This window comes from Notamacropus eugenii, chromosome 4, assembly GCF_028372415.1.
Source record: "Notamacropus eugenii isolate mMacEug1 chromosome 4, mMacEug1.pri_v2, whole genome shotgun sequence".
Taxonomy (NCBI): Eukaryota; Metazoa; Chordata; class Mammalia; order Diprotodontia; family Macropodidae; genus Notamacropus; species Notamacropus eugenii.
Window position 1 is genome coordinate 10,675,656 of NC_092875.1, and position 26,270 is coordinate 10,701,925.

The 26,270-nt window shown below is 42.4% G+C and overlaps 1 protein-coding gene across 7 annotated transcripts in view; it reads right to left on the reverse strand.

Moving 5' to 3' along the window:
• TANGO2 (transport and golgi organization 2 homolog) overlaps positions 1-26,270 on the reverse strand; it is a 185,964-nt gene that overhangs the window by 99,163 nt on the left and 60,531 nt on the right. For 4 of the 7 annotated variants that reach the window (XM_072599765.1, XM_072599771.1, XM_072599768.1 and 1 more), the window contains one exon: positions 18,368-18,473. The exons of 1 other annotated variant lie outside the window; for it this stretch is intronic. In XM_072599765.1, coding sequence (XP_072455866.1) covers positions 18,368-18,423 — 56 coding nt within the window. In that variant the 5' untranslated portion in view covers positions 18,424-18,473. Of the gene's footprint in view, positions 1-1,433; positions 1,456-18,367; positions 18,474-25,288; positions 25,393-26,270 lie in introns of those variants that run through there. 2 more of the 7 variants (XM_072599767.1, XM_072599772.1) reach the window with 2 other exon arrangements.

Here is a 26,270-nt window from a genome sequence, read left to right on the forward strand (position 1 = left end):
ATTTACATAGCAATTTTAGGTTTGCAAAGTGTGTTCCATGTATTATCTTTATGTTATTATCACAAGAACCCTGGAGATCTATTATTATCTCCATTTTAGAGATGAAGAAACCAAAGCTGAACTTGAATTCAGGTCTTTCTGACCCTAAGTCCAGAACTCTATCCATTAAGCCAGCTGGTTCAACTTGATCACTACCATCTCTGACTCTGAAATGACAGAACTTCTCCCACCTGACATAAGGGCACATTTTCCTCTCTGATACCGAACAACTGATTAGGGACTCCCTAGAAACCCTACTGCATCTTATCATACTGAAGGCTTTCACACAGGAAGTCCTCTGCGCACCAGCTCAACAGATGAACAAAAAAATTTCCAATTAGGACAGGCTAAGTTTAGTGTAAAGACATGGAAACCCTTATTTGCAATGGTTTTTGAAAAATATATTTACAGAGGCAATGAGTTTCAAAGCGGCAAAGATGATATTCTTATTTGGCTAAAGCTGTCACCTTACAGATGTATGTTACAAAGCGCTTCCCCAGATATACCATTTGATTTTAACCAGCCCAGTCTGATGGATGAGAAACTTGGCTAAGTCAGTCAGCAGTTAGCAGACTTGTCCAAGGTCACACAGCTACTGGTGGTGCCCAGAACCCAAGTCATCTGACTCTCAGTCCAGTGTTCTTCCCATTTAACTTTTTTAAGAGCAAGAGGTCCTGGGAGGGTCTGATAGCACTGGGCCAAGAAGTCTTCCCAGAAATCCACTGAATTAAATCAAATTCACCAAACAGTTATTAAGCACCAATTAGATGCAGAGGCCAATCAAATCTCTCATATCACTCTGGTGGAACCTCTCTATATAATGTGTTTATATTCTAATTTCAGATTATAGTTATTTATGTATGTTTTAATCGTCCTACTAGATGAAGTTCCTTGGAGAATGAGAATCCTAGGATTTAGATCTGGAAAGGATCTTACAAGATCTGAGACTGTCTACTCTAATCCTGTCATTTTCCAGATGAGGAAAGTAAGGACCAAAGGGAGATATGAGACCTGCCCCAGGCCATACAGAAAAGGAGCAGCCCAGGGATTAAAACCCAGATCCTTTAAGCTCAAATGCAGGACTTTTTCCACTACAAGGAGATGTCTTATTTCCTACCTGCATCCCTCAAGCCTAGCACTGGAACTTGTACATACTAATAGACTTTGTCGAATGAACTCTCAATGCATACTTTTCAGAGTTCCCAACAGGCTCCCTTTCCCAAGATGCCAATGCTCCCTTATCTCCCTGCTTCCCCACCTCTGCCCAGGGAAAAGGTTAAGTTTCATTTACTTAGGACCTTGCACCAAGTTCCCAACTGAAAACATGAGATCAATGATATTCTGAGGAGTTAAGCAGGTGAAAGGGTGAGAGGGCCCAGACAAATGCCACATACCCATGCCAGGAAGCAGGAGTGTAGGTCAGCGGCTATGATGATCCACAGGGAAGTCAGGAAAGGGTCAATCCTTTCCTACCAGAAAGGACACAGTCTGCTGGAGCCCAGAAAGTATATAAATCAAATTCCAATCACCTGACTCCAGAAGCCATGACTAAGCCAAAATTAACCTGAGGGAGGGAGCAGAGACTAAAGCCTGATAAAAACAAGCCAGGCCTCACTAGTAGGACAGAGAAATCAGAGGTCAGTCTCAATCCTGAAAAGGGTGTCAGGGGTCAGTCTCCAAGTCTAGGTTCCCTCTCCCCTCCACACCTGAAGGAAGCCAGAGAGGGAGAGAGGGAGATGAAGGAGAGAATTCCAGGATGGGTTCAGCAAGAGAAAACGCCTGAAGTCAGGAGATGGCCTGTCCCCATTGGAGGACAGTGTCCCTGGCTCAGAGAGTATGTAGTGGGGAGGAAGGTGTAGGAAAACCGGAAAGGTAGGAAGGGGCCCATTTATAGAGAGCTTTAAAAGCCCAACAGAGGATTTTATATTTGTTAATCATTGTTAACTCAGAGGGAATACTATAAGAAAGTGCCCTAGGGAGCTAGAGCCCTCCCTTGCTGTCCAGAGTTGGGATGGGATTGGGCCATGGTAGGCACACAGGAGATTTTTTAAAAGTCTTATTGTTATCTTATTTTTATATCTTACTTATCCCCGCCCCCAAAAAAATCCTCTCCTTTTTCTTACCTTGAGAGGCACATCTTGTAACAAAAAATGAAGCAGAGAGGAATAAAAGCAGTTCAGAAAAGCTAACCAAGTCTAAACTAACCAAGTCTAAAACTAACCCAAACTAACCAATACACTTCCCCCCCACCCATAGCCCCCCACCTCCGCAAGGTATAGAGGGAGGGACATTTTCTCACCTTTTTCCAGGCCAAGTTTGGTTACTGTAAATACACAGCATTGCATGACCCCTCCCCCCTGTTTACGTTATTATAGTCACTGTCCACTTTCCTGATTCTGCTGACTTCACTCTGCATTAGTTGGTATCTTCCCAGGCTACTCAGAGTTCTTCATATTCATAATTTCTTTATGTGCAGTAACATAATATTACATTCATGCATCATCATTGTCTGGCCACTTCCTAACCAATGGACGCTGGTTTTGTTTCGAGGCCTGGACCTTGGCTACCACAAAAAGTGCTGCTCCAGATATTTGGATGTATTTAGAACCTCTCTTTCACATATGGGATTTTCAACGAGCAGTACATCAAACGAAGACAACAGAAGGGCAGAATCCACTGTGGGGAGGCTTCATGTTAAGGCCACCCCAAAGCAATCTGAAGTACAGCCCATAGCAAAGTTGCTTGCATTATGGAGTGGGATTTGTGTCTTTGCCAAGGAAGGTGACCCTAAAAATCCTATGAGGAGAACAGGATCTAGGCAACACTGAGACCAAGGGCATAGAAAAAGGGAAGGATGAGGTCAGATGCAAAGGGACAGTATTTTGTGTTACATGCGTTGCTACAAGATTGACTATGATTTGGGTGGGCTGGCCTTGGAATGTGTACCGATCTGCCGCGATGGTGAGCTGCCGATGGAGTGGTGACAAGCTACGCCAAATGCTAATAAAGATGACGATGGTAATGATTTTTATGTCATAAATGCTCAAGTTACTGTGAAATCCCTGCAACCACATCTCCAGGAAAGAATGAAATGTAACATTCAGCATTTTTCATCATGATGAAGGCTTGGACACATGTCACATCTGTAAATGACATGAAGCTATGAAGGATGGATGGCAGATTGGAGAGACCTTAATGGGCTAGAACAACGAACCAAATCTAGGAAGATGAAGTTCATGGAGGGTAAATGCAAAGTTTTATGCTTGGGTCCAAAAAATTAGCTGCAAAAAGGCAGGAAATTTGCAGCACATGCTCTGGGGTCACTATCCAACCCCCACTGGCCCTCCCTTTCCTATGCCTCCTCTGGTGGCTCTAGGGGTCAGCTGAGACTTTGTAACTTAGAAGCTCCCACCAGCTGTGCTTTCAATTAGGAACTGATTTTCATTTAGTCAACAAGAATAAGTTGGTTTTTAGACAAGGATATTTACTAAGATGGTACAATAAAAAGAACTGAGGCAAAATATCCTTCCCAAAGTCTGTGACACTCTCTTTTACCAGAACATATAGAATCTAAGGCAAAGCAAGCTCAAGGTTTGAAGGCACATATGGCAAAGGGCTAACGAACACAATTTCTGGCTACTAAAAGTCCTTTTCTCCTCTGCAGAGGCTATTCAAAAAGTTTTCCTCAGACATGGTAGAGTCTTGGAATTATTTTCTGGGCTCTGTTGGAGCTGAGGATCTGCCTTCTTTTTTCTTTTCTTTTTTAAATTAACTTTTCATTTTCAACATTCACTTTTAAAAGATTTTGAGTTCTCCCTTCCTTCCCTCCTCCCTAAGACAGTAAGCAATGTGATAAAGGGTATACATGTACAATAATATTACATGTATTTCTACATTAGTCACGTAGTGAAAAAAGAATCAGAACAGAAGGGGGAAACCACAAGAAACAAAAAACAAAGATAAAGTGAAAATAGTATACATTGATCTTGTATTCAGACTCCACCGTTCTTTCTCTGGATGTGGATGGCATTTTCCATCATGAGTCTTTCGGAGTTGTCTTAGATTCTTGCATTGATAAGAAGAGCTAGGTCTATCAAAGTTAGTCATCAAACAATATGGCTGTTACTGTGTACAATGTTCTCCTGGTTCTGCTTACTTCATTCAGCATCAGTTCATATAAATCTTTCCAGGTTTTTCTGAAGTCTGCCTGCTCATCATTTCTTATAGCACAATACTATTCCATCACATTCATATACCACAACTGGTTCAGCCATTCCCCAATGGATGGACATCCCCTCAATATCCAATTCTTTGCTACTACAAAAAAAGCTGTTATAGACATTTTTGGATATTTAGGTCCTTTCCCCATGGGAGTCTGCCTTCCTGCCTTGTATCCAGTGTGTCTGAAGTTTCTGATAAAAGCCCTACTGCCAGCTGCTGCAGTCATGGTGGATGATGCAGTCATCAGGGATGATTCTAGGATGCCAGATGATTATAGGAAGTCTTAAGAGCTAGTTGTGAAGCCTTCTCCAGGCTGCACACCTCGCCCCCTTGCAAAGGAACGAGCAGAGGTATCGTCTCCTATTGCTCCTTTGGAACCAAGATTACTCTTTATAATTTCCCAACATTCATTTAAAATTCTTTCACAGTGGTTATTCTTTCTCTTGACGCTGTCATCATTGCATGTATCATTTTTTTTTCTGGCTCAACACTGTGTCTGCACCCTTCTGTAGAAGCTACTCCAATTATTTCCAGACTATTCACTGTTCAATGTCCAAGCAACAGAAGGCCATCAGAAGCAGTTTCAAACTTCATTTCATTTCTGTGAGGTTTTTTATGATCTCATTTGGATCTAGGCCTCCAGATCCTCTCTCATTTCTGTTTTTTTAAAAATCAATTTTATTTTATTTTTAGTTTCAAATTCTCTTCCTCCCCATTAAGAAGGCAAAAAATACAAAACTCATTACAAATATGAAGTCATGCAAAACAAATTTATGTATTAGTCATGTTCTGGGGGAAAAAGCAAGAAAAAAAGAAAGAGGAAAAAATGCTTCAGTCTGTACTTTGAGCTTATCAGTTCTCTGTCTGGAGACAGATAGCATGTTTTATCATGAATCCCTTGGGAATTGTGGTGGGTCATTGCATTGATCAGAGTTACTAAATCTTTCATAGTTGATTATATCTTTACAATATTGTTGTTATTGTAAAAACTGTCCTCCTGGTTCTGCTCAATTCGCTTTGTATCAGTTTATATAGGTCTTCCCAGTTTTTGCTGAAACCATTCCCTTCATAATTTCTAACAGCACAATAGTATTCTATAACATTCACATACCACAACTTGTTCAGTCATTCTCCAATTGATGGGCATCCCCTCAGTTTCCAATTCTTTACTCCCACAAAAAAGAGCACCTATAAATAATTCTATATATATGTGGGTCCTTTTCTTCTTCCTTTGATCTCCTTTGGGCATAGACGTAGCAGAATTTCTGGGTCAAAGGGGATGCATAGTTTAATAATTTGGGGGGGGTATGGTTCCAAATAATGTCTCAGAATGGTGGGACTGGTGTACAACTCCACAAATAGCACCTATTTTCCCACATCCCCTTCAACACTTATCATTTTCCTTTTCTGTCACCTCAGTCAATCTGATGGATGTGAGATGGTATCTCAGAATTTATTTAATTGGAACTTCTCTATTAGTAATTTTAGGTATTTTTTTTTTCATTTGACTACTGAGAACTTTGATTTCTTCTTCTGAAAACTGCTTTCAATTGGGAAATGGTTCTTATTCTTATAAATTTGACTCATTTCCCTATATGGTTGAGAAATGGGACCTTTATCAGAGAAATTTGCTGCAAATATTTTATCCTAGTTTCATGTGTTTTTTAGAAAACAAACTTAGCTGCATTAGTTTTGTTTGTATAAAAAATTTTAAATTTTATATACTCAAAACAATCTGTTTTGCCTTCCATGAACCTCTTTATCTCTTATGTGGTCATGAATTCTTGCCTAGTCATAGATCTGACAGGTATTTCTTCCATACTGTACTACGTTGCTTATGTTATCACCCTTCATATCTAAATCATGTACCCATTTTGAGCTTAGTGTGGTATAGGTTTGAGATGTTGGTCTACGCCTAATTTCTGCTAGATCAGGGGTGGGGAACCTGTGGCCTTGAGGCTACATGTAGCCTTCTAGATCCTTAACTGACTGAATCCAAATTTTACAGAACAAATTCTTTTTATAATAGGATCTAAAAGGCCACATGTGGCCTCAAGGCCTCAGGTTCCCGACCCCTGTTCTAGGTCTCCAAGTTCAGCTCTTTGACTGAATCCAAACTTTACAGAACAAATCCCCCTAATAAACGGATTCATCCTGTAAAACTTGGACTCATGTCAAAGAGCCACACCCAAGGACCTAGAAGGCCACAGGTTCCCCACTCCTATGCTAGACTGTATTTCAGTTTTCCCAGTTATTATTGTCAGATAGTGAGTTGTTGCTGTGATCTTTGAGTTTATCAAACACTAGGTTACTGTGTTCATTTACTTTTATATATCATATACCTAATTTGTTCCAATGAACAACCACTCTATTTCTTACCCATTACCAAAATGTTTTGGTGATCAAAGCTTGGTAGTATAGTTTGAGATCTGATATTGTTAGCCCCTCTTCCTTCATATTTTTTTTTTACAATCATGTCCTTGATATTCTTGATCTTTTATTTCTCCAGATAAATGTTATTATTTTTTTCTAGCTCTATAAATCACTAGTTTGATTGGGATGACACTGAATAAGTGAGTTAATTTAGGCAGTACTGTCATTTTTCTTAAATTGACTCAGTCTACCCATGAGTAATTAATATTTCTTCAGGTATTTAGATATCTCTATTTCTGTGAAGTGTTTTTGAATTGTGCTTATATAATTCCTGTGTTTCTCTTGACAGGTAGACTCCCAAGTACTTTATACTGTTTCTAGTAATTTTAAATGAAATTTCTCTATCTCTTCCCGCTGAATTTTGATGGTAATATACAGAAATGCTGGCGATTGTGTGGGTTTATTTTAAATCTTACAACTTTGCCAAAGTTGTTACTTGTTTCAATTAGTTTTTTTAGTTGACATTCTATAGTTCTCTAAGGAAACTATTATATCATCTGTAAAAATTGATACTTTTATTTCCTTATTGCCTATGCTTGGTCCTTCAATTTCTTTTTCTTTTTCTTGCTATTGCTAACACTTATAGTGCTGTATTGAAAAATAATGGTGATAACAGACATCCTTGCCTTCACCCCTGACCTTGCTGGAAAGGCTTCTAGCTCATTTCCATGACAGATAACGCTTGCTTTCGGTTTTAGATAGATAGTACTTATTATCTTAAGAAAAAGCCCACTTATTCCTATGCTTCCCAGGGCTTTGGACAGGAAGGGGCATTGGATTTTGTCAAAAGCTTTTTCTTCATCTACTGAGATAATCATATGGTTTTAGTTGTTTTGGTTATTGATATGGTCATTTATTCTTGTCGTTTTCCTAATATTGAACCAGCCCTGCACCTGCATCAGCCAATCAATCAATCAATCAATCAACATTATCCAAGCACCTACTGAGCGTCGTGTATTGAAGATACAAAAAGAGGCAAAAATACAGATCCTGCCCTCAAGGAACTTCTAGTCTAATGGAGGAGACAATATTCAGACAAATGCATGCAAAGGAAGCTATATCCAGGGCAAATAGGAGGTAATTATCAATGGATAATTGGCGGAAAGGCACTAGGATTAAGAGGGGTTGGAGAAGGCTTCCAGTAAAAAATGAGATTTTGTTTAGGGTTAAAAGAAGCCAGGGAAGTCAGTAGGCAGAACTGAGGAGGGAGGGCATTCCAGGCATGGGGGAAAGTCAGAAAAAATGCCCTGAGCCAAGAGATAGAGTGTCTTGTTCATGAAACAGCCAGGAAGCCAGTGTTATAGCATTGAATAGTATAATATTCAAGGAATAAGGTGTAAGAAGACTGTAAAGGTAGGAAGGGACAAGACTATGGGGGTTTTGAATGCCAAAAGGAGAATTTGGAGGCAAAAGGGAGCCACTGGAGTTTATTGAGTGGGTGTGAGTGTGACATGAGCAAACCTTTGCTTTATGAAAATCACTTTAGTGGCTAAATGGAGTGGGGGAGAGACTTTAGGCAGACAGACCTCCAGCAGCGGCTGAAGTAGGCCAGGTGTTAAGTGATGAGGGCCTGTACCAGGGTGGGGGCAGTGTCAGAGGAGAGAAGGGGGGCTATTTTGAGAAATGTTGCAGAGGCTGACAACCTATGGCACATATTGGATATGGGGAGGAGGGTAAGAGATAGTGGGGAGTCCAATATAACTCCTGGATTGAGAACCTGGAGCACTAGAAGGAGGGTGTTGCCCTTTACCATAATAGAGAAGGTAGGGTAAGGGATGGTTTAGGGGGAAAGATAATGAGTTCAGTTTTTGGATATGTTGAATTTAAGATATCAACTACATGTCCAATTTGAGATATCTGAAAGGCACTTGGAGATGAGAGATTGGAGGGTATAAATATGGCTGGGTCACAGCGTATGATAATTGTGATATATTATAATCCCTTTGCTAGTATGTATTTAAAATTTTTGCATCCATATTCATTAGGAAAATTGGTTTATAGTTTTCTTTTCTGTTTTGGCTCTCCTTGGTTTGGGTTTCAATACTATATTTGTATATAGTAAGGAAAGAATTTGGCAGGACTCTTTTTTATTTATTTTTTCAAATAGTTTGCATATTGGAATTACTTTCTCTTTAAATGATTGCTAGAATTCTTCACTTATAAATCTATTTGGTCCTGAGCTTTTTTCCCCTTAGAGGGCTCATTTATGGCTTATTCAATTTGTTTCCCTAAAATAGGATTATTTGTTTTATTTCCAGTTCTGTTAATCTGGGCAATTTATGTTTTCATAAAAAAAATCATTCATTTTATTTAGATTGTCAGTTTTATTGGCATAGAGTTGGACAAGATAGCTTTTAATAATTGCTTTTATTTAATTTTCACTGGTTATAAGTTTACCCTTTTAATTTCTGATATTAGGAATTTGGTTTTCTTCTTTCTTTTTAAAAATCAAACCCTTGTGGTATATGAATGTAATGGAATACTATAATGCTATAAGAGATGATGAGCAGGAAGATTTCAGAAAAAGACAGAAATGCAAGAACTGATGTTGAGTGATGTGAGCTGCACCAGGGGAACATTGTACACTGTAACAGCAACATTGTGCAACGAACAACTAAGACAGACTTCATCCTTTTCAGCAATACAATGATCCAAGACAATTCCAAAAGACTCATGATGGAAAATGCTAATCACCTCCAGAAAAAGAACTATGGCGTCTGAATGGAGATCAAAGCATACTATTTTCACTTTATTTTGGTTTTTTGTTTCTTGTGGTTTCCCCCTTTTGTTCTGATTATTCTTTCACAACATGACTCATGGAAATATGTTTATAATGTGATTTGTACATGTATAGCTTATATCAGATTGCTTGCTCTCTTGGGGAAGGATGGAGAAAATTTCGGAACTCAAAATTTTACAAAAATGAATGTTGAAAACTATCCTTACATGTGACTGGAAAATAAAATATTATTAAGAAAAAGAAATTCAGTCAGCCAATGGTTTATTTACTTTATTGTCTTAAAAAATCCAGCTCTTTAGTTTTACTTACTAGTGCAATGATTTACTTTCATTTTTATTAATCTCTCTTTTAATTTGCAGGACTTCCTATACTGGTGTTTAAGTGAGGGGTTTTAATTTATTGTTTTTCTAGTTGTTTTTAAGGTACACACCCATTTCATTGATCTGATCTCTCTCTCTTCTATTGAAGTAAGCAGTTAGTGATATAAATTTTTCCCCAAGAACTACTTTGGCAGCCTGCCACAAATTTTGGTACATTATTTCATTGTCACTATCTTTTATGAAATTATTGTTTCTATGATTTATTCCTTGACCTACTTATTCTTTAGGATGAGGTTCTTTAGTTTCCAATTGATTTTTAATCTATGTTGCAAAGGCCCTTTAAGGAGTATAATTGTTATTTCATTATGATTGAGAGAAATACTCTGCTTTTCTGCATTTGTTTGTGGATTTTTATGCTGGAATACATGGCTAGTTTTTGTGAAGATGCCATGTACAGCTGAGAAATGGGTATACTCCTTTCTATTTCCATTTGATTTTCTCAAGGTCTATCATATATAACTCTTCTAAAATCCTATAGATCTCCTAAACTTCTTGCTTGTTTTTTTATGCTTAGGTTTATCTAGATTTAAGAAGAAATAAATTAAGGTCCTCTACTATTATAATTTTACTATTTCTTCCCGTAATTCATTTAACTTTTCTTTCAAGAATGTGGATGCTATGCCATTTGGTACATATGTATTCAGTATTGATGTGGTTCCTTTTAGTAAAATGTAGTTTCCTTGTTTTATCTCTTTTTAATTAGGTCTGTTTTTGCTTTTGTTTTGTCTGAAATCATAATTGCCACCCTTGCCTTTTTTAAACTTCAGCTGAAGCAAAATAAATTCTGCTCCAGCCTCTTATTTTAATTCTATGTGTATCTTTCTGTTTCAAGTGTGTTTCTTATAAACAACATATTGTTGGATTCTAGTTTCTAATTCATTCTGCTGTCCTCCTTTATATTATGGATGAGTTCATCCTGTTCACATTCACAGTAATTATTGCTAACTATGTATTCTCCTCCATCCTACTCTCTTATATTTATCTTTCTCTTTTTAGTTTGTCCCCTCCTCAAGAGTGTTTTGTTTCTGACCACTGCCTCTCTTAGTCTACTCTCCCATTTTTCTCTGCTGCCCCTTTTCTCTTTCCCTCTTACTTTCCTTTGAATTAAGATGATTTTCTCTCCCCTGCTGGGTGCTTATGTGTATTCTTTCCTCCTTGAACCAGTTCAGGTGAGAGTGAGGTTCAAGTTTTCCCAACTTCCCCCATTCTCCCTTATGTTGTATAAACTCTTCCTTGCATGCTCCATTTATGTGACATAATTTTCCTCATTTTTCCTCTCCTTTCCCCCTGCCCCCAATGCATCCTTCTTTCTTATCCTTTCATTCTTCTTTTGAGATCATCCCAATGTAATAGAATCATATCCAAGTTCTCTGTCTTAAAATCATTCTAAGACTCCTGTTAATAAAGTTTTGAGGAGTTACATGTATCCTCTTCTCTTATAAGGATTTAAAGAGTTTGACCTTGTTTATGATTTCTCACTCATGTTCACTTTTTTATGGTGCTTACTATGCACTAGTTGTTCTGCTAAGCTCTTTACAATTATTATTTCATTTGACTTTCACAGCAACCCTGGGAAGAAGATTCTATTATTATCCTCATTTTACAGATGAAGACACTGACATAGATGGTAGTGATGACTTCCAGGGTCATACAGCTAGTAAGCACTTAGCGCAGTGCCTGGCACATAGAAGGCACTTAAATGCTGTAATGTTAATAGAATAGGAAGATCTTCTCCACTCATTAAAGGGTCTAAGACATTGGAGCCTGTGATCACATGGAGCCTGGGTCACATGGAACTCAAGCTGGGAGGAGCTTACCCAAGGAGCAGAGAGTGACAGCAGGCAGAGCAGAGACAGAGAAGCAAGCTGTGAGTGGGAGCAGTTGGCCTGAGAGAGAGAGAGAGAGAGAGAGAGAGAGAGAGAGAGAGAGAGAGAGAGAGAGAGAGAGAAGCAAGCTATGAGTAGGCAGAGGGAGGAATTTGTCTAGGGGAACTTGTTTAGGTGGGGAGGCCTGACAGAAAGAAGGTTTAAGATGTTGGCGCTGGATTAGTAATAAGTACCCTGTTAAATCTTACCTCCTGGTATTCTAATGATGTCCCAAATAAATACTTTGGTTTTGTCTTTGGGGAAAAGAGTTATTTGTATTTTGAGAATTTACCCTGGAAATACACATGCATATTCATAGCAGCTGCCACGGGTATCACATTGGTGTTAACAAATGTCTATTGAATTGAATTGAAAATGTCTGAGATCATATTTGGACTATGGTCTTCCTGACTCTGGGCCCAGAATTCTATATACTATGTCACCTAGCATCAGGAATGCTTGAAAGTCCTCTATTTCATTAAATATTCATTTTGCTGTGCATGCTATTTTTAGTTGTAATCCTAGGTGCCTTGCCTTCTGGACTATTAATTTCCAAGCCCTCCATTTCTTTACCACAGTGCTTGAATTCTTTCTTTCTGGTTGCTACAGGATTTTCTCCTTGGCCCAGGAGCTCTGGATTTTGGCTATAATATTCTTGGAACTTTTCATTTTGCGGTTTCTTTCAGGAGGTGGGTGGTGGATTCTTTCAATTTCTACTTTGTCCCCTGATCCTAAGGTTATCTGGGCAGTTTTCTTTTGTAATTTCCTGAAATATGATTTCTAGGTTCTTTTTTTACTCATGATTTTCTGGACTTTTAAACTGTCTCTCCTTGATCTATTTTCCAGATTAGTTGTTTTTCCTATGTGATTCTTCACATTTTCTTCTTCTTTTTCAGCCTTTTAATGTTGTTTTTTTATGTCTTATAAAGTCATGAACTTCCTTTGATTAATTCTAATTATTAAGGCATCATTTTCTTCAGTATTTTTAGTACTTCTTTTACCAAGCCATTAAATCTCTTTTTATATCTTTTTTTCACAACACTCATTTCTTTTTCCATTTTTTCTAACTTACTAATTTAATTTTTAAAATCTTTCTTTGCTCTTTTAAAAATCTCTTTCTTTAGCCCTTCTTGTTATTGGTCTTGTGTCTGATCTATATTTTTTCTTTGAAGTTTTGCTTGTAGCTATTTTCAATTTATCTTTTTCTGAGTTTGAGTCTTGAGCTTCCCTTCATCAGAGCAGCTCGTTATGACTAGTTCTTTTTCTGTTTGCTCATTTTTCTAGTCTACTTCTTGACTCCTGACTTTATGTTAGTGTTGTGCTCTGCTCACTAATGAGGGGAATATCTTGCCTGAGTGTCTGTCTTTTTATGTCCTTCTGAGGTTTTCAGAGTCTGGGGACCTGTAAGATTTTGGCGCTTCCAAAGTGGTGTGATCTAGGAGGAGATCAGTTTATTGCCCTCTTGGTCTGAACTCTGTAAGTTCCTGACCCAGATTTGGATCTGTTGGCTTGTTAGTTGGTTCAGTTTCCAAAGACTGCTGCAGGATGCAATCACTGCTAGCCCACTGTGAGGTTCTGCAGGTTCTGAGGGACTAAACTGCTAGCTCCCCTTTGGTCTTGGGCTTCTGCCCTGGTCATTCCACTGCAGGCTTATGTGTGGGGCTCCTTGCTCCTTATCCAGGAAGGGTCCCTGCTTCCTCACAACCACTTCTTTCCACCCTGGAATTGTTATTTTGGGAACGGCCCCCATTCCTGCTCCCAGGGACCCCTTTCAGACCAGCTATTTCCTGCCCAGCTGGGCTTCAGTCCCCTTATTGTCCCCACCACTGGGGCAGTGATGCTGTTGAGGCCCCCTTGCTGCTCCACTGCCCTGTGCTACTGGTCAGCCCATGCCCCAGTGTCCACAGACCTCTCTATCTTCCTAAACTGTTGAAGGTTGGAAAAATGACTCACTGTGACTTTTTCTTGGCTTTCCCAGTCAGAATTTGGTCTGAAATTTTAGGCTGTTGTAGAGGAGGTTGTGAGGGATCTAAGGCAAAAATCCTACCTCTTGCTCCACCATCTTGACTCTGCCCTCATTTCCATGTTTCTCTATGAGCCTTGTCCCTCAGGTGTGCAATAGACATGAACTTGGTGACTCAATATCAGCCAAACCACACCCACAGGCACTCTGGTGCCAGAGCAAACAGCTCCAGATTTCCACAAGGGCATCAAGCCCACAATGAGCATCCCCATCCCATAATTCTTGTCCCCTTGAATCTAGGCCAAAGGCCCAAGGATGTCATTATCGTTGAGATCAACACTCAACTGTGGCATGCATTCTATCACAGTCAAAATAGCTCAAGGGTCTAAACCAGGAAGGGAAAAGAGGCAACTCCAGGACAGAAATGGAACAACAGGGATCTCAAAGTGGACCTACTGATAGCCACTGACCTTAGTAGGTGAGATGGCTCCACCTGCTACAAGTTCAACACTTTCAGAAATGGAATATTCACAGGACCCAAGCATTTAGAGAGGAATCTTAGAGATCATTCCATCCTCTCAACTTACAGGAGAGACTACTGGGGATTAGGGGATGAAGTTCAAGGCCCCATGGGAAGTCACCAAACTCAGTGCAGGTGTGATATCATACTGCCATCAGTTCTGAAGGTCATAATTTGGGGTATCAGCTGTTAGATTCCCTTCAGACAGACTCTTCAATGTCTATATAAAAATCATACAAAATTTTCTGAGACCTGCAACTAATGATCCACTGGGGCTTAACATCAAACTCTGTGCTGAAAAGATGAAGATTGATACTGTATCATTCCCTTATTGATCTTATTTACAATTATTTGATTTTGTCCTGTAATGGGTTGGGTTAAGTTTAAAAATCCAGCTATCTTGCCTCAAGGAATTTAACTGATCCTGAGAAATGTGTGTGAGCCATGGGGGTTTGGGTCTAACATCTTTTACCCCACAAAGCTATCCTTCAAGAATGTCTCATTTGCTGTCCAAGTGTCTGAGCTGCTATGTCACACTTGGACTCAAACAATGAGCACCTCTTAGTCTCATGAAAGAAGGGCGATTGTTGCTAGCTCTCACCACCAAACTTTCAACCAATCGTGTTGTTTCCTGCATCTTAGCTTTATAACCAGTCATTCTGTGCTCCATCCCATGATGCTGTCTACTCTGTTCTATTCTTAGCTCTGTACTCCCCAAAACCTACCAAAAAAGAACTGTCCATCTGTGCAGGGTCTTTGGCATAAATGGTGGCAAGTCACTGACCATTTATTGACAGGTAGCATGTCTCTGTTAATAAATGCTATCTTGTGTGGAGATCTGCTTCAGTTTAATCTTCTGTTACAATTCAAAGGCTACTATGCCAAGAAGGGAGCTTTATGAATACATAATGTTCTTATTACCAGGATCATGGCAAATATTCTATCCAGAATATAAACAAAGGATTCCCTATTGAACTCCTCCAGCTTCTTCTAGAAATTCTTTTACTTGGGGGCCAAAAGAATTGAGTGTAGATGTGTGAGGGCCATGGTAACCTCAATGCAGAAGAGAATCTAACTCTGAGAGCAGTTGTACTGGTAGAGGGAGTGGTCTGCACACTCACAGAGGTCAAGGGGAAGGCAAGCTCCAGAGGATGGCTCAGGTTTAGCGACTCAGGGCTAGGCAAGGAAACACAGCTTCATCTTGTGCCTGCACAGGCTGGCAGAGGCCTAGGAAAAGCAGTCTCCAGATGACCCTCAGGTGACTGAGGTCAGCACCAAACCTCCAACGCTAGTCAAAGTTCTGTTTGTAGAGGACCTTATACCAATTGCAGTAAGCCCCAGAGTACCATCAACATTTGGCAAATCAAGAGATTAGTCTAATCATATACACTACAAAAAGTGGAAGAAAAATACCTAACACAGTTTGTCAAGGTGGTCCAATCCTTGGAGAAATATACCAGATAGACAATGAAGTGGGTCCTGAATTGAGGAGAAACTAGACTTGGATCACATTTGAGAAACCACATGACCCTTTCTTGGACTCTGAACTACTGACTACAACAAAAGCCCTTACCTTTTTTTTTCTCTCTCCAATATATTTTTATTTAATTTATTAACTATTTCTCAATTATATAGAAAAAATTTAATAAAAAAACCCTGTTTTTAAAAATGAAAATTCCACTTATAAGCACATACATGTGTATGGTTGCAAATCAAACAACTTGATAAACTTAGAAGACTTTGACTTATATGCAAGAGAGCTGACCAAGATAGGGACACTCTCCTAACAAAGCATCAGTATGTAACAGAAAGGGCCAGCAATACCTCAGAGGACACCAAGGACAGCACAGGAGGAGGAGCTGAGCCATGCCTGTGGGGAGGACAGTTGCCTCTGATGCATGATGCTTCCTCCAAGAACAAGAAGGAGGCCTGTAGCAGGTGGCTCAGTGGAGAGAGGCCCGGACCTGGAGTCAGGATGACCCAAGTTTAACTCTATGTGACTACAGCAAATAACTTCCCTCTGTTTGCCTCATATCTGTGAAATGGAGACAATGAGAGCCCCTACCGCCCAGGGTTTAAGTGGGAGAATAATTGCAAAGCACTCAGCAGAGTGCCCAGCACATAGTAGGTGCTATATACATGTTAGTTATGATTATCCTATGGAGATTTTCTTCAGTGAATTCTTGGGCCTCTTTTCCCATTTGGCCTATTCTATTTTTTAAGGTGTTATTTTCTTTTTGTGCCTCCTTTACCAAGCTGTTGACTCCTCTTTTCATGATTTTCTTGCATCACTCTCATTTCTCTTCCAAATTTTTCCTCTGCCTCTCTTTCTTGATGTTTGAAATTCTTTTTGAGCTCTTCTATGGCCTGAGACCAATTCATATTTTAATTTGAGGCTTTGGATATAGGAACTTTGACTTTGTTGTCTTCAGAGCATGTGTTTTGATCTTCTCTGTCACCATGGTAACTTTCTATAGTCAGGATCTTTTTCTACTATTTGCTCATTTTTCCAGCCTGTTTCTTTTAACTCTATGCTAAAGTGGGGCTCTGTTTCCAGAGTGAAGGGGTCATTGCATGAAGATTCAGATTTTTTTGTGCAGCTATTTTCACAGATAATTCTGGGGAACTGTAAATTTTTGGTTCTTCCAAGGTGGTATGATCTAGGAAGAGGTTTGGTTACTGCTCTCCTAGCCCGTAATCTGGTCTGAGTGACCACAAGCACTCTTTTCTGCCTTGGAGCTGTCACCAGGGTTCCAGCTCCCCTGTGGCAGCAAGCTCTGGTATGCTAGTGGTCCTCCTTGCCCTGAGACTGAGACCCAGGACTGCAACCCAGATCCAAGTATGGGCAATGCAACAGAGTCCTGCCTTTGGTGCCAACAGAAGGACTTCTGTAATCTCCTCTGGAGGTTTTCTAGAAAAAACTTGGATAATAATCCCCCTAGATGAGGAGGCTTCAAGGAATTCTCAGTTTCACTGAATGAGTGGATGGAGCATCCACACCTCACTGCATGGGTGGATGGAGTATTTATACCTCACTGCATGGGTGGATGGAGTGTCCACACCTCACTGCATGGGTGGCTGGTGTGTCCATACCTCACTGCATGGGTGGCTGGAGCATCCATACCTCACTGCATGGGTGGCTGGAGTGTCCACACCTCACTGCATGGGTGGATGGAGTATTTATACCTCACTGCGTGGGTGGCTGGAGTGTCCACACCTCACTGCGTGAGTGGCTGGAGTGTCCACACCTCACTGCGTGGGTGGCTGGAGTGTCCACACCTCACTGCGTGGGTGGCTGGAGTGTCCACACCTCACTGAGTGGGTGGCTGGTGTGTCCACACCTCACTGCATGGGTGGGTGGTGTATTCACACCAATGAAACTGAGAATTCATGAAGTGCCCGTGGACTGGCAAGAAATGATTGTCCTGAATAGATTGTTATACTGTATTTCTCTAATGTTCATGACATTACACATCACAAAACCAGTAGGACGGTGTAGAACACCAGGTTCCCATAACCTCACAGAAGAATCCCTCCCGTAGGTTAAAATCTGGTCTCTGATACTTAGGAATGCTGTGACCATGAGGAGGTCTTTTAGCCACTCTGAGCCTCAGTTTGCTCATCTAAGAATGGGAATAGTCACACTTGGAGTAATGATTCACTAGGTTGTTGTGAGGCTCAAATGAGAGAAAATGTGCAGTCACATGGGTGACTCCTATGTTTATCACTGATAACTATTTTTGTGAGGAAGAGCTCCCAGAACTTTCAGAGCTGGGACTTGACCTCCTCTTCCCCCCACTGGACATTACAGAAAGAGCCCTGGTTTGAACTCTAGGACTCTGAGGACAACCCTCTGAGGTCACCGGATCCAAGTTTTTACAGATGAGAGGAAGTGACTTGTCCGAAGTCACAGAGGGATGAAGATGCAGAAAGTATGCCAGTGATCACCGTGTGACTGGGGCACGTCCGTGCATAAGCTCTCTGGGCTTCCATGTCCACACCTGTCAAAGGAGGATTAAACCTGGTCTTTACTGGTCCTTTGGGGCTCTGACTTCTAAGGTGACTTCTATCATCAGTCAGACTGACAGGCATAAAATCAGTTTACCTTCAGATGGTGGGGAGAAATGACCACAGAGCTGGAGGAGAAAGAGATGAGCCTTGAGAAATCTGAGAGAACAGAAAATAGAGCCCAGGCATGGGGATTACCTGTATGCATTTTTGGAGACAGGGCGAGGATCGAACTTAAAGAAGATGATACACATGGGGAAGTGTCCCTGAGGCGGCCGCTTCTGGCAGACACGGTCAGTTCAGTCTGTGGGCAGAAGAACAGAAAGGGCTCTGTCATCCAGTGACCTACAGCACCAAGTCAGGGCAATCCTCAGTCAGGAAGCTCGGTGCTGACCACACTTTGCAACAACACCTTCGGCCTCCAGTTATTCTTTCTGTAATCCCCTCAGTAAGGAACAATTCACCAAATGGTCAGCCCTCCGAATGGTGTGGGCCTGGGCTCCAGGAGCCATGATTAAATTAGATTCAATCAGTAGTTTATCAAATGCCTCCTCACTGCTAGTAGGGATACAAAAATGGAACCAGTGTTTGTCCTCAAGGCTCTTATGTTCTGCCTCTAGAGCCCCTTCCAACTTTAAACCTACATACATAAGAAAATACACATTTATTCTGGGACTGGATCTGAGATTTGATTGGTGCAGAGAACTTACCCATTAAGAAACTCTCTCTCTCTACCATTACAGACTGAGTATTCACCTAAGGCCTGAAGGGCAGCTAGGTGGTGTATTGGATAGAGTGCCAGGCCGGGAGTGAGGAAGACCTGAGTTCAAATCTGGCCTTAGGCAGTTTCTAGCTGTGAGACACTGGGCAAGTCACTTCACCTTGTTTGCCTCAGTGTCTTCAACTGTGAAAGAAACTGGAGAAGAAAATGGTAAACCATTCCAGTATATTTGCCAAGAAAACTCCAAATGAAGAGTTGGACATGACCGAAAAGCAACTCACCATCACCACCACCAACAACAACATAAAGAAAGCCAGGGAGATCAGCAGTCAGAGCAGAGGAGGGAGGGCATGGGGGACAGCCATAGAGAATGCTGAGAGATGGGGAGATGGAGAGTCTTGTTTATGGAACAGCCAGGAGGTCACCATCACTGGATGAAAGAGTACATGTTAGGGAATAATGTGTGAGAATACTAGAAAGGTAGGAGCAAGCTAGTATCAACCTTACACACACACACACACACACACACACACACACACACACACTACACACGCACACACACTACACACACACACACCACACACATACACACACTACACACACATGCATACACTACACACACATACTACACACACCATACACATGTGCACACACTACACACACTACACATACTACACACATACTACATGCACACACTACACACACTACATGCACACACACTATGCACGCACACACTACACGTGCATGCACACACACTACACATACTACACACTACACACACACACACACACACACACACACACACACACACACACTACATTTGCCATACATAAAATGTCCCAACTAAGAACTGATCCTGGGCCAGTTCCTTCTGCTACCAAGTCTAAGCCTTTGTTTTCCTTTCTCAGTTTCTCAGGGCAGCCTTCAGTTTCATAAATACATGTGAATCCCACTGTCTTTCATTTGTAGAAGGATCTAATCATTTACCGTTTTAATTATCTTCTTCAGGTAGGAATTCTAAGCTAAAAGGCAATTAGTCTTCTCAAAAGAATTACAAGCAGAGTCCTAATTACCAAATTTACTAATACCTCTTGTTAGCCAGCATTTATTTTTAACACACCTCTGGTGTGAGGATGAACGCCCCAACAGAGCGTTACTCCTTTTGCACTGGGATCTGAAGCAAGTTCATAATTAGCAGAGTCAGAAAAGTGATGATTGTCTTAGAAAGAAGAACATTTCATCACGCTCTTTGGCCCACAATTCATCTTGTGTGGATCCGACAGTCTTGCAGCCTCTACCCAGAAATAATGCCCAGCTAGGCATGTCGGAAGTCTTCCCAAGGCCTGCCTCCTCCTAGATGCCTGACCCACAGCTGTCCTGGGATATCTTGTGAGATGGGACAGCAATCAAAGTCCACTTCAAGGTTATGAAGGTTCTGGCCTCCAAGATGGTACTATCACTCAGAATGAAGACACTGTGCCCTTCCAGTGGGCTCCACTTCACCTGGCACTTGAGATCCAGTACATTCTCAAGACAGCAAGCAGGGTGGGCAGAGTGGAACTGTGATACAAGCCTCCAGTGATCTGAGCTTCCTACTCATCTCTAAGGGAGCCACTGGGCCCCTTGGCCTTGGGAATAAGACTGCCAGGTATCTGAAGCCCACCTCAAAGACATAATCCACCCTTGCAATAAAATTGGCTGGCTATTAACCTCAAATTGTTCCTGCATTTACTTTTCTGGGAATCCTGGAGCTCACCAAGGCCCTTCGAGTAGGGCTGATGAAAGCCTACAGGAAGGTGCCCGGGGCTGGGGCCAGTTGACTGGTGAGGGGCAGGCCTGAAGCAAGCTGAATGTGCCTTCAGCAGGGCTGACTTCACCTAGTGGTGGCAAATGAACCTTACACACCTGGTCATAACACCCTGCCCCCCAACCTGCCCCCAAGGGGAGCTGCATCAGCAGCCACAAGAAGACAGCATGGCTGGCTGTCCACTTTTACGGCCTCCATCCTGTCCATTCTGCTACATTCAAGCACTGACCTTCTTAGGTCTCCTGAAATCAACACTTCAACCTCAGCAGCAGGTGCCTGTCTCAAGAATCTCCAGCTCTCAGTGATAGGAGAGCACTGGCCTATCTGAAGCCCGAATCCCTGCCTCCAGGAAATATCCCCCCAAACTGACTGTGCAGCTTCCCCTCGAAAATGCCCAAAGCCTTTCGAGCCTGTGGAAACACCCAGCACTGTTCTGATCTAGCAGCTGCCTGCCTTGGCATCATTTGCCAATCTGGATGGCAAACCCCAAACACCAGATGAACGGCCAGGCTGACAGTGACAGGCACATCTGTGGTGCGGAATGGGTCCCAGGAGAGTCTGATCCATCCTCCTTCAGGCAGCTACACAAACGCAGGAAGCGCCTCTTGCTTCTTAGCGTTCTGATCCATGGCTTATTTTAGAACCTAAATGAGCCTTTCAGGATTTTCTGCATTTGACTTCCAAGAGAATGCAGACATTTTCCACCACATTTAACACTATTTTGCTTCTACCATTAAAACTAGAGCTGCAAGTGCTGCATTTATAGCAATTTCAAACGAACAGCCTGCCACTAGCTACTTGCTCTGTCAAGCCACAGATTGGCATTAAGGTGAGCTGGCTGTCAGGGCCATAGAAGGCTGACTCTAGCTGTGAGACATTAATGCCAGACAAAGTTATCCTCTAAGGCTGCAGGTGAAAAAATGTGACAGAACTGAGGGTGAGAGAGAGAAAGAGAGAGAGAGAGAGAGAGAGAGAGAGAGAGAGACAGAGAGAGAGAGAGAGACAGAGAGAGAGAGAGACAGAGAGAGACAGAGAGAGAGAGAGAGAGAGAGAGAGAGAGAGAGAGAGAGAGAGAGAGAGAGAAAGAGAGAGAGAGAGAACTGAGGCCCTCCCATGTGCATGTGCTCCTCTCCCATTCTCTTCCCCTCCAAGGCCCTTGACATGGCCCCCATGCTGACTTTCCCTGGCTGGGACAATGAGGGAGCCCTTTTCCTTGCCACGACCACTCACCCTATGTATGCATGCCCTCCAGCGGCCTGGGAGTTCTCTCTCTCTCTGTGTCTCATCTTTGACTCGTCCTCATTCGCTGGCTCTTTCCCACTACTACCTTCAAATAGGCCCAAGTGACCTTCATCCTAGGCCATGCCATCTTCTTAGGCTGCCATCCAGAGCCTAGAAAAATCTGTCCAGACTTGTTAGCTCCACACTCTCCTCAGCTCTTTGCAATCTGGCCTCCAACTGCATCATTGCCCTGAAATTGCCTTCTCCAAAGTCACCAATGACTTTGCCAAATCTACTGGGGGGTTTCCAATCCTCATCCTTCTTGACCTTTCTGTGGCTACCCTCTCCTTGTGCATACTTTAGCTTCTCTGGGATTTCATAACACCTTTCCACCCTGATTCTCTGACCCATCTGATTTCTCCTCAGTTTCCTTTGCTGGTTCATCACCTAGAACACATCTCCTAATGGTAGGTGTTATTCAAGACTTTGTCACAGGCCTTCTACTCTTCTCTCTTCTCTCTCTCCCCCCTCGTCTGTCTCTCTGTCTCTGTCTGTCTCTCTCTCTCTCTCCCCTCGTGTCTCTCTCTCTTTCCCCTCTTCGCTTTCTTTCTCTCTTCTTTCTCCCTTTCTTTCTCTTCTGTCTCTATTTCTCTCCCCCCTCATCAGTTCCAATGGATTTAATGACCATTTTCATGCCAACAACTCCTAGTCTCAGTCTCCAATCTCTAATCTCATTTCACCAACTGCTTGGACATTTCACATTGGATGTCCCAGAGGCATCTCCAATTTACTCCGTCCAAAAGAGAACTCTGTCTCCCCAAACAGCCTTCTCTCCAAACTTGGCTCCCTCTCCCTCACCCCACAGTCACTTGCCAAATCATGTTATTTTTCTCTCCAATATTTCTTGCATCTGACTTCTTCCCTCTAATTACATAACTACTGTCTTAGCTCAAGCCTTCATCATGTCTCACCATGATCATTGCAAAAGCCTCCCCAAACGGTCTCGTTGTCTCAAGCATCTGCCTACTTCAGTCCATCTTCCCCATCACGACCAAAGGGATTCTCCTTAGGCATAGGTCTGACCATGCCACTTCCCCCCTACTGCCTCAAGAATTGAATCAAAACTCTTCTATTCCGTTTCTAAAGCCTTCCTAATCCGACGGTCCCCTTCCTAGCTTTCTGCCCTCATTGTACATTCTTGCCCTTCCTTCACTTCCGCTCAAACAGGCCTTCCCTTCCAGACACGGCATGGCCCCTGCCCACCTCTGCTGTGCTCTGCCATGCTGGGAATGCCCTCCCTCCCCTTGCACTTCCCAGCTCAAAGAGCACCCTCTCTGTGAAGCTTTCCTGACCCACGCTACTGCCCAGGACAATCCTGCCCCCCAAAAGCCTCGTCTTTCACTCCCCTGTATTCATTCTCTAGCTATTAATTCTGCATGTGCTTACACATGTCCTTGCTGTCTCCTTCATTAGAATGTTAAGGTCACTGTCAGTAGGTTCTGTTTGATTCATTGTAATTGTGTCCCCAGCTCCTAGCACAGCCTGAAACATGGGAGTCACTTAATAAAGGCTTGGTGATTGATTGGCTGACTGAACCAAAATCTTCAATTCCTGTGTTGCTGGGAAATGATGTATTGGTTTGGGGATTTTTTTTAAAAAGATTCCTTTCAACCTGTTCATACAAAAGAGAAGGAGGAAAAACCTCCTTTCTTAAAGTTCCTTTGGGAAGAAGCTATAATAACTCCAAAGAATTCCCTGAGATGAACAAAGGGGACAGCTACAATCTGACTGCTGGATCTAAGCTTGGGTCTTCCCACCAGCCTCAGGGCCTGGCTCTGCTGCCCCCTGGCTAGAGAGGAACCCAGAGGCTGGAGCTACCTTCGGCAATTGATAGGAAGGTTCTATCCGCAGCAGTCAACCCACTCCCATAGTTCCAGATCACTGCAGGACGTCCAGAATGATGACACTCAAGGTCATCTTTCTTTAGGCTGCTGTATGTGACCTTCCTCCTTTGAACAGGAGCCCCATTCCCACCCTGGGGCTCTGTGCTTCTATGGAGGCACTATACTGAAGTACCATCTTCTTCCTCTTATGCTACAAGCATGCTCCTCACTTCCTACACCCCACCACCCTTTCCGCGGTTCTGGGAACAAAGACCACATCAATGCTCTCATTACTGGAAGGGATATGCCAATAAATTGTATGATGACCCTAATGACTATTTCAGGAACACACCAAACCAAAGCACTCCTCTCCCCTCCCTCCTTGCCCATTTCCCCCATATGTGTTGTCTTCCCTTATGTGAATATAAGCTCCTTGAGGACAGGGGCTAGCTTGCCTTTGTCCTGGCATTCCCAGCACATGGCTTGGTGTCTAGCACACAGTAAAGTATTACTCAACCCTCTTCCATTCATTCACATCCAAAGAGTCAGAATATGGGTTTGCCAGAGCTTCCTGTGGTCCCAGTAAGTGAAAGCACATTCAGAACCTTCTGCCATTCCAGGGCCAGCCGTGACGGCGTTAGAACTTAGCGAGGAATGATTCGATTTCGCGAGCTGAACGAGGACTTTCCACAGAGAATGGCACTTGAGTGCCAGGCTCAAGAAAAGGCCCCCTTCTGCTTAAATGCATTTGGAGAGAGATTCTGATGAAGGAACACCAGAGCTAAGTGTCACTATGGGCGCAAAGAGACATACTTTCATTAAAGAGAAAGCAATCCAACACAGCATCTGCTCTGCACTCTGGTGCCTTCAGCAAAACAGAAGGTTTGGGGACATTTTTCCTTATTCATGACAATGAATGTATCATACTATTGTCCACCTGCCGTGGGGTGGGGAGTGGAGATTATGTACATATGTGAGGTGGGCCGGGGCCAGGAGAGCTCTCTCCATCACCATTCATACAGCAGCTAGGTGACACAGTGGATAGAGAATGCAGCCTGGAATCAGGAAGACTCATCCTTCTAAGTTCAATTCTGGCCTCAGACACATTAGCTGCATGACCTTGGGCAAGTCACTTTACCCTGTTTGCCTCAGTTTTTTCATCTGTAAAATGAGGTGGAGAAGGAAATGGCAAACCACTCCAGTATCTCTGCCAAGAAAACCTCGACTGGTCACGGAGAGTCAAACACCACTGAATAACAATAACTGAGCACTCGTCACTGTACGGTGAATGAAACCTAGGTATGTGTACATGGGGGGTGGGGGTGGAGTGCAGCTCCCTCCATTTTCAAATATAATGCAAGAGAACTGAGATCAAAGCTGCACAGTCAGCAAAGCTGATGCAGAAGGACTTTTACTTGTCAAGGAGGTGAACCCAATAAGATCAGCACCAGAACTTCCTAGACCACCAGTCCTGGATCCAGACTTACCCAGGGAGGCTGTTCCTGAAGAAGAGGCCAGCTATCATCAACAAATGCCAAACAACTGCCACTCACAGACCAGGAATGCCAGCCTGGCTGAATCAGCAAGGCACCTGAGGAAAAGGCAAGAAACAACATTTGCCTAAACACTGACCTCCCTCCCCATCATCTCTCCTCACACCTGGATGGAGGCAGGGCAAGACCTTTCACCCTGGGAATAGCCATGCTTCCAGCCCAGCACCCCCAGCCATCACCCTGGGAAACAATCTCCATGGAGATACAGCCTAGCAACTGCTTCTGCAGGCCCCAAACTGGGTGTTTTTGCCACCAAAGACCTTGGCTCTATTCCAAACTCAAAATGGAGATGATTTTATCACTGGAATTAATGTTGAAGAAGAGGCCACACCATCTGCTTTGCCAGGACCAGAGATCTTACCATCAGATTGGCAGATAAAACCTTCCCTATATATGGTCTACCCCATTAGAATATGAGCTCCTGAGGGGCAGGGACCAGGTTACATTTCTACTTGTATCTCCAGCACTTAGCATGGTGCTTGGCTCATAGTTAGCACATAAAAATGCTTTGTTCATCTATCTGTCCATCCATCCACCATTTATGATATGGTAATTGCCACAGGCCTAACAAACAGTAACATTTCTTCATAAAGCAGCACTTCTTCTCAGTAAAGAAACTAACATGATAGAGTGTCATGGATTACCAGCTCCCTGAGGAGAAAAGCCTTTTCCTCTTTGCAGTCCATGATAGGGTCTAAGGCAAGATCGAAGCCTATCTGGAGCCACTCTGGAAGAAAGATAGCTAATAGAACAGGTGACAGAATCAGGATCCCTCAACTAGCTGTCACAGAGGCCAGAAACTAACAAGATGAAACTTAATAGAGGTAAATGAAAATTCCTAAGCTTGGGTTCAAAAAATCAACGTCACAAATACAGAATGAGAGAGACATAATTAGACAGTGGTTTCATATTATAA